This window comes from Equus asinus, chromosome X (genome assembly GCF_041296235.1).
Source record: "Equus asinus isolate D_3611 breed Donkey chromosome X, EquAss-T2T_v2, whole genome shotgun sequence".
Taxonomy (NCBI): domain Eukaryota; kingdom Metazoa; phylum Chordata; class Mammalia; order Perissodactyla; family Equidae; genus Equus; species Equus asinus.
Genome location: NC_091820.1, coordinates 96,307,788 through 96,317,062, shown reverse-complemented (window position 1 = coordinate 96,317,062; position 9,275 = coordinate 96,307,788). Strand labels below are relative to the sequence as shown.

General features: G+C 43.4%; 1 protein-coding gene across 1 annotated transcript; it reads left to right on the top strand.

Annotated features, from left to right (window-relative positions):
- The first annotated feature begins 320 nt into the window (after positions 1-320).
- Positions 321-5,940, top strand: LOC106823104 (T-complex protein 11-like X-linked protein 2). Its single transcript, XM_070502665.1, has 7 exons — positions 321-451; positions 1,213-1,433; positions 2,196-2,332; positions 2,582-2,799; positions 2,898-3,079; positions 3,827-3,990; positions 4,844-5,940. Exons 2-7 carry the CDS (start codon positions 1,279-1,281, stop codon positions 5,074-5,076), a joined length of 1,089 nt encoding a protein of 362 aa, XP_070358766.1. The 5' UTR covers positions 321-451; positions 1,213-1,278; the 3' UTR covers positions 5,077-5,940.
- Positions 5,941-9,275: the final 3,335 nt, after the last annotated feature.

The following is a 9,275-nucleotide window of genomic DNA, read 5'->3' as shown; positions in this document are numbered from 1 at the left end:
TCTAAGTCTATGGACTAAAGGCACACGTTTAGGTAGGGTGCAGAACCAAGGCTAGGACTCAGGGGCTAAACCCCTAGTTCATGGTTCTTCCTACTGCAGGAGGAGAGCTTTTCTGGAACCATGAGGTACCCTTCTGAGAAGATTTGGCCAATGCCTTCGTATCCGAGACTAAACTCAGTTTATTCAACTCTGCTCATGTTTAAACACAGCTCCTGGCTTGTCAATCTAATGGTCTTTGATGATCTTAAATGCTGTTTGGGATTTAGGAGATTATGATCCTATATCAGTTCTCATGGTAAAGAGCAATTTGCTCATTTAACCTTCTTATAGTCTGGAAGGCAGGTTCGTGGACACAGTGTACAAAGCTTTTTGGGACCATCTGAAAGAGCAGCTATTGAGTACTCCCCCTGACTTCACGTGTGCTCTTAAACTTCTAAAAGAAGTTAAGGAGGTGAGTAACCAACCTCCCGTTTGTAGATGGTGTTTCTGGGCATCTCAGACCTTTGGGTTCTTGATGGCTACCAATATCCTAAGTAGCATACTTCCTTTCTGAACATGGCCCACTCCTTAAATAGATAATATGGAGAAGCTTCCGTTTTATTTGTATGAGAAGAAGCTTGAAAGTTGGGATCTTGTTATAACAACATGGTTTATCATTCAATTAAATATTTTCACTGAATCCTCACTATGTTTCATGTGTTTCAGAAGCACATAGATGCATAAGAGAGCCCTTGCCCACAAGGAACTTATACTTTCGAGTCAAAAGGCTGTTTTAAGTGACCCTTAATGGTTGCTTTTCCTATTTCATCATTTCCCTTTGAAGTAAAAGTCTAAAGATGTCCTTATCCCTTATTAAGCTTGTCTCATCACCTTGTGGTGGTGTCTTTTATATTTTATATATTGTTTTAATTTTATGTTTTTATATCCTCCACTTCCTTTATCACACTCTTGTTTTTATTCATACCTTTATCTCATTCTGCTCAGAAAATAATACGGCACTACTGTTATTACTGATTCCAATGAAGCCTTGAATTATATTTGGCCCCTAAACCGAGAGAGATAATAAATATTCTCTGTAAGAAATTTAGAGACCTAGTTTCTGGACCCCCAGAAAGACACAGGCTGGGATACCTTTGTCTTAAGAGGGTTGTTTATTGGGGAATGTTTGAGGTTCTAAACAGCTTGGCTCTATTGATTTTCTTTTCTGGGAAGATCTTGCTATCACTGCTATTACCACGCCAGAACCGCCTAAGAAATGAGGTGGAAGAAGCTCTGGACATGGATCTCCTCAAGCAGGAAGCAGAACATGGGGCCCTGGATGTCCCTCATCTCTCTAACTACATTCTTAATTTGATGGCCCTGCTATGTGCACCAGCCCGAGATGAAGCAGTGCGCAAACTAAAGAGCATAACAGATCCTGTGCAGTTACTGAGGTGAGAAACTAAATGTACTGTCCCTGAAATCTGCCTTAGACATGGTGCCAAAAAACTCGGGGCCAGATACTGTGTTAGAGCCCCTGCCTTGTCTAGCTCTTCTGTGCTGAAAAACTGACTAATACCTCTTTTCTTCCTCCCTGGACTAGTGGCTTTTATTTTCTGAGGACAGTCTCTCAGGGCCTGTCTGATGATCTTTAGGTCATTTGGACCCCTATTAAGAAATGCTGTTAAGACATTAGAGCACAGTAATTCTTTCTTCTAGAGATTCCAAACAGCCCTTTTCCAGATGTTCTCCTACGTGTCCTAACTCAAACCCTGTGAGGGGACATGAATGAGGATTATCTCTGTTTCCCAGTTAGAAGAACCAAGACCCAGAAAGGTAAAGTGATATGCCCAATGATTTAGAAATTCAATCACCATCATTCCAACTACCTACAGATAGTTGTTGGGACTTTGGTCATTTTTCCTTCCACTGACTACCCTTTTTGCTGAGAAGACAGAGTGGCTACGGTGGAAAGAGCTCTGGACTGGTAACTAAAAAGGCAGAAGATGTCTCTGTCCGTAGCTTTGCCAGCAGCTCACTCTGTGGCCTTGGGTCCCTGGCTACTGTGTCTTTATTTGTAAATCGAAGTAGGGTTGTTGTTTTTAAGGCCCCTTTTCACTCTAAAGTCAACAATTTTAGGACTCCTCGCTTGGCTTCCACCCCTCTGCACCAGATTTCCTTTCATAGTGTAAATATTTGATTTCTCTCTATGACAGGGGTATCTTCCATGTTCTGGGCCTGATGAAAATGGACATGGTAAACTATACCATCCGGAGTCTTCGACCTTACCTGAAGGAACATTCCGTCCAGTATGAACGAGCTAAATTCCAGGAGCTCCTCGACAGGCAGCCCAGTAGGTTTAAAATTTAAAGGCAGGAGAGGGAAGATTTGACCTTGGATCTGCCTTCTTACAGTGATAGAGTATTTTGTATTTTCTGCTTAGAAAATTTCTTCCTTGGGTAAGGGATAGGGAGAAGGAGCGTTTCTCTAAGACAGAAAGACCTAGAAAATCACTTCTTTATTGACCTAGAGAGTATCTTAAAGCCTTCCTCTTGGAGTCTTGGAGTTTGAAGATACTCACATGTTCCCTTCTATGTCATAGATCTCCTTGAATGCACCACAAAATGGCTAACCAAAGCAGCAGCAGACATCACTCCACCATCTTCGAGTTCTCCTGACTCTCCCGGCTCCTCCACTATGGCCTGTGCACTTCCAAATTGGGCAGCTGACAACTCGGAGCTCCCCAGTCCCACAATGGTGCTATACCAGGGTTACCTGAACCTTCTTCTCTCGGATTCTGACAATGAAGAATTCCCTGAGGTAGGAATGTGTGTTAGAGCATTGCCTTTTGGTTTTGTTTTCAACAACTTCACTAGAACCCTTTTCTCCTGGCAACCTGCTCTTCTGTGCTTCACCAGACTTTGCTGATGGACAGAATCCGGCTGCAGGAGATGGAGTCCCAGTTGCGCCAGTTAACCATCCTGACCTCAGTCTTGCTAGTGGCCAGAAGTTTCTCTGGTAATGTTTTATTCAACTCACCTGAATTTGTGGATAAACTGAAATGCATAACCAAGGCCCTGACAGAGGAATTTAACTCCAGGTAAGCTTCATAGATCTTTCTTAAAGTTGAAACTAGTATGTGGTCTTTGGCACACAAGCAGGTAATGTAGTATGGCTTCTACTTCATCACAAACCACACAAAGGACTTTGGGAACGATCTGCAAAGATTGCTGATGTCTTGTGATAAGTTCTATTGAGGCTTGGGATAGAAAAAATAAAACTTCTTTCCAAAGAGCAGAGTGTGGCTAGTTTGCTACAAACGATTCATTATGTTTGCTAAGAATGGGTCCTTATGTACTTGAATGGGTGACTGATTTGTGTATGTATAACTGGAAAGTGATCTGTTGGTCGGTAACCGATTGATCATTCGCTGTATGCAGGGCACCACAACCAAAGTAAAAAGAGGATTTAGAAGTCCAAGTCTCAATGTATTTTCAATTTAATTGGCAAGGTAGGAAAAAAAGCCATGGAAAATACCCAAGGAAATCTTAAAACAATATTTAGATCAAATTTCTGGGACTAAAGAGTACTGAATGGGTCCAAGGATGGAGCTGAACCCTTGTCCAGTTTGTCTTGTGTTCTTTGAAGCAGAATATAGTACTGTATGCACGAATTAGCTGGAACCTTGAGGGTAGCTATGAAGGTATTTCACCTACACACTGGGTCCTGTTGTTTAATCCTGGTGGGGAGCTGAAATTCGCCTTTGAGTGGATCTGGCTTCTGCTCCGGGGCTCTCTGGCTTTGCCCTTCTGCCAGGGCCACTTTGCTTTCTGTCCTTCATTTCCAGGCCTGAAGAGGCTATGCTGAGTGTGAGTGAACAAGTGTCTCTGGAAATCCAACAAGGCCTCAAAAGCATGGGTCTCTCTGCCCTGAGCAGCAAAAACACAGCATCTCTTACAGGCCAACTCCAGAACATCGCCAAGAAGGAGAACCGTGTTCGTACCATCGTTGGTAAGAGTCTCATGATGGTGGTGGGGAGGGATGGCAAGAATTTGGAGGGTGCGCAGGTAGCCTCAACCCTGAAAGTCAGTTACAGAACCATTTAAAAATGGAAAAGCAGGACCATTGGGAAAATGTTTTGGCTTTAGTTTCCTTATCTATAGCGTGCAGGGTTGAAGTAGATTTCTTCCAGTTTGAAGAGTGAATGTATGGTTTTAAGGTGGATCTGCAGCTAGGATATATAACTTGCAGGTGTGAGATACTGTCCCACCAACCCTACTGAGTCACCCCTGATCATTCTCTACTTGTAGTCCAAGACCTATGTTGGGAAACCCTGTCTCTATGCCATGCTTTAAGTTACCACGCAGGCCCCTACTCCTCTCCAAGGAACTGATGCTGTCTTAGACTGTAGAACATGTTCCATGCTGGAGGGGAAGCAGTGAACTTGGCCAGCTTGCTTCTAACTTTTGCATCTTAACATGGTCAGATTTGGGTGTGTGGGCCTGAACTTGGCATACTGGCTGCAATGTGTGCCCTTGGAATTTCAGGTACAGTGTCTAGGATCCTCTTGTTAGGTCAGATGCACACCAGGAGCTCACTTGGAGCCACGTAATCTTATGAACAGCCAGAAATTTGCTAGCTCAACATCTTTTGATCGTGCACTGTCTTTGGGAGCTTGACAGCATTCGCTCTTCCAAAACACAAGGAACAAATCTCATTTATACGATTTACCCAAATGAGTGGGTTGGTCAGTGAGTATCTCAGTTAACTTAAACTTTGATGAGCAGAGAGTGCAAAGGGCAATGTGAATTTCTCCTGAAACCTCTTTGATCTTCCTCTTTTCATTGTTTTTGCTTGCTCACAGATCAGCGGATCCGTTTGTTTCTCAAATGCTGTTTGGTCCGTGGCATGCAGGAATCTCTGCTAGACTTCCCTGGAGGCCTTATTCTCATCAAGGGGGAGTTGGCAGACCTGGGCTGGAAGTTTGTCAATCTGATGCGTCACAATCAGCAGGTATTTAGCCCCTACTATGCTGAAATCCTAAAAAATATCATCCCTCCGGCTCAGGCAGGAGAAACAGAAGTGGAATGTCTCTGATAATGCTGGACCCCAGCTGTGGCAACAAGGACCCAAGAGAGAGGGCCCAGCCTGTTCCTGGGATGACGTCACCTATGGCCAGCAGAGCAACCAGTCCTCTTCCTAACTACAGCCAGAACACATGGCTTCAGCGTTCAAGCATGTAAACACCAACTGGCCCAATCCCCTTCGTTAATAAACTTCTGAGCTGCAAGCAAACCTCAGTTCCTTCTGTGCTGCAACTGAATCCAGCTTCTGTGGCATTATCCTTAACTAGCTGTGAAGCCCGTGAGCCCTCAGTTTTCACTTCCCTGGCTGATCATTCTTCAGTATTCTGGCTTGGGCAGGCATCAAGTGCTAGCATTATTTTCCCCAATGGAAAATCATTTCCGTGAGGCCTATAAAAACTTTGTAGTGTTACCCAGAGTGTGAGCATGAGGGCTTCTGGAAGTCAGAAATTCAATGAGTTATAGATCAAGAGAAGACACAGAATCCAACTTCCTGTACCAAATCTTTCCGTAATTTTGGAGGATGCAGCAGTAGTAAGAGCCCCCATCTCCTTTTCTGGTGTGTGGCATAAACAGTATGAAAACTGGGGACCGGATGAAAGTCCACATTGTCTGCTAACAAGCACTGAGTTGAGAACAGTTCTCAGCCTCCATGGGATTGTTTTCCCTCTCCCTCTCAAGTGATCTTGGGGGTCAGGGTTGGAGTCCCTGATAGTGACACCAAATCCGAGCCGTTAGGTCAGTGGCCGACTCATGTCAAGTTCATCCTTGGTCCTGTTCTATAGCTGAACGATTCTCTGTTTTCATATTTCTAGGTTTAGAGCATCCCGTGATTCTTGACAGAAGTTATGTAGGTGTTCAAGGGTGGGGCAGCCACCATACTTCTTCCCACTTGCAGTCTGGAATTCTAACTGCCAGATTATGATTTTCAGCTCTGTCGGCATCACGAATGACAGATATTCTGGGTACACGAGAACCTGGGCTTGTTTTCTGAGACTGTAGAGATTCTTCCACTCCTTCTCAAGCCAACTGCAATAGACCAACCGCAACCTAAGAAATTAGGGAAAATGTCAGTTTGGATTTGAACTTGTTTGGAATGGACAGGAGAAAAGAGAAATTTACTTAAGGAATATTATAACTGGGTGAAAAAAAAATGTCCTCACCATTTCAGGGGATGAGAAGAGCTAAGTATAATTTACTTAACCCAAGAAGAGTAACAGATCGGATTTGAGTTTCCTTTGTCCCAGGACAATTTCTTTAGAGGGTGGATCCCAGGTGGTTGACACAGCTAGGTGAATAGAGTGATACTTTTACTTTGGCCGGATGTAGGGTACACAGAGAAACTGGGGAATGGATCATTCAAGGGTTTTAATCTTGTGATTTAGATAGTTTCAGGAAAGAGACCAAGGCTGGTGAATGTGGTGTATTGAATAAACAGGCAGCGAAATTTGTCTAGTTGAATTTTCTAATCTGATTGCCAATATTAACACAATTTTTTTTTTAATCTTAATTTTGGAAGCCTGATTATCTTATAGAAAAATGTGCTCTGAAGGAACCCCTGTGGAGATGACTGAGCAGGTGGTGGATACAGACATTGGACGAAATGAAAATTTACTTTCTACTTTATAATTGAAGTTTGGCATGATTGATTTCTTCGAGATTCTGAGTTGGCTCTCTATCTCCACATAGAGACGATAGTGATGAGGATTTTTAGGCTGCTTAATTTTAAAACGGTTTATGATGAGGATTTTTAGGCTGGTTACTTTTAAAACTGCAGATGAGAAGCAGGCTCCGAGGACTGGAATTTTGCTTGCCCTTTTGAGAGACATTTGCATTTGTGAAGGAAGGGGGGATGACCTTGTAGGGACCTGAAATTGGCTACCCCAGGATGTGTCTCTTTGGCATCGGGACTGTTTGGGGCTGATTGCTTTTGATAACAGGGACAGGGAAGGAGGCTCTGGGGAATGGAACTTGCCCTTGTTGGGACACATTTACATTTGTAAGGTAAATATCTGTAAAAGGTGCCTCCCTCTCTGTACCAGGAAGAAGAAGAGAGATGACCTGATCCCTAGAAACTCTTAATGGGGAAGGCAAGAACTTAAGTTGGTTGCTGTCTGGCAAGCTCATGTAACTGACTTAGGGTGGTGGCTTCTGACCTTTACTTAATCTGATTTGATTCTTGTCTAAAAGTCATGGGATCACCCAACGACCAGACCCCACCTGCACTGATACCATTTTAACTTTTTTTCATGTTCTTTCCTTTGTCTTGTAAAGAAATGATTCACATACCCATGCCTTATAAAATTAGCCCTAACCCTCAACTCGGGGCAGCAGCAGGAGCTCTGACTGCCCGTGGGTCCTGTCCCCACGCAGCAGCTCTGCCTGCCCATGGGTCCTGTCCCCATGCCAGCGGGGGCAGCAGCAGCAGCGGCAGCAGGAGCTCTGACTGCCCGTGGGTCCTGTCCCCATGCTATTCTATTCTCTAAATAAAAGAGCACTACTGCCAGATCTTGAGAGTCCAAGAAATCTTTCTTTCGACTCCTCGGCTCACCGACCCCGCATCAGATAGGAATCTTAATCCTAAACAAGGAAAAGCAGCTCCATTCAGTCCTGCTCACCGTTTAGGGGGAAAAAAAGAATATATATAAATTGGTAGTACATGCACATGATTAAAAAAGATATATGGTGAAAAGTCAGTTTCTTCCCTACCCCTATGTCTCATTTCCCTACCCAGAGGAAAGCAGTGTTGCCAGATTTTTGTGTATCCTTCCAAAGATATTCTATGCAAACGCAAGGACGTATTATAATAATAGATAATGTTTATGAGCACATGTGTGCCAGGCACTCTTTTAATCTCTCTCTCTATATGATTTCATTTATTCCTCCACAGTTTATCTCCAGTGTTAGTGCACTGTGGCACAAGAAGCTCTAATTGGGAGTTAAACCTGTTTTCTGTTTGTCTTCTCTGGCTGAGTAAGGGAAAATCTTTTCACTTTTCTGGGATTTTATTTTTCATCTGTAAAATTGTGTATTGGAATAAATCAGTGATTTTACTGTTTAATCCTGTCCAGTCATTTTTTTTAAAAATGAAATATTTCCATAAGGCCATGAGTGAGATAAAAACTGAACAGCTTCGGTTAAAGCAGAGCTGGAACAAGTAGTTTTGAGGATTGTTTGAAAACCACTGGACTAGATGATCTCTAAAGATACCTCTGTTGTTTTCTTATGGCTGCTGTAACAAATGGCCTCAAACTTGGTGGCTTAAAACAACCTGCTTTTATTCTCTTGTAGTCCTGGAAGTCAAGTTCAAAATCACCTTTACTGGGTCAAAACAAAGGTATTGGCAGGGCCACCCTCCCTCTGGCAGCTCTAGGGGAAAATTGGTTGACTTGCCTTTTCTACTTCGAGTGCTGCATTCTTGTATTCCTTGGCTCCTCCATCCTCCAAACCAGCAGCATAGCTTCTTGCTTCAGTCATTGTGTTGCCTTTTTCTTCTGCGTGAAATCTCCCTCTCCCTTCCTCTTAATAAGAACACTTATTATTTCATTTACTGCCCACCAGGATAATCTCCCCTTCTCAAGACCCTTAACCTAATCCCATCTGCAAAGTCCTTTTTGCCAAGTAAGATTACATTCACAGGTTCCAGGGACCAGGACATGAATATCCTTGGAGGCCATTTGTCAGCTTACTATAGTCTGCCTTCTGACCCCCAAGGATTTATATCCATCCTACACGCAAAATACACTCACCCCGTCTCAATAGTCCCCAAATCTCAACACGTGGCATATCAATTCAAGCCCAAAATCTCATCTGTAAATCATTTTATCAGGTCTGCAAGAAACCGGGTAGGATCCTCCCTGGGGCAGAATTTCTCTCCATAAGTAGACCTGTGGACTAGAAAAAAATTAGTTCCTCCCAAATTGCAGTGGTGGAATAAGCAAAGGATAATAGTTACTGACATTCCCACTGCAAATGGGAGAAAATGAAGAAAAGAGTTTCAGCTCCAAGTAATCTTGAAATCCAACCAGGCAAATTCCATTAGGCTTCAAGGCCTGGGAATAATCCTCTGTGGCTGGAGGTTTTGCCCTCTGCACCTGAGGCTCCACCCTTTACACCCAAGACTCTGTCCGCAGAGTCACCCTCCATTTTTCTTGGAGGATGGTGAATGTTTGCGGCTGAGTACTTTTATCAGCCTGTGTCCTACCTGTAGAA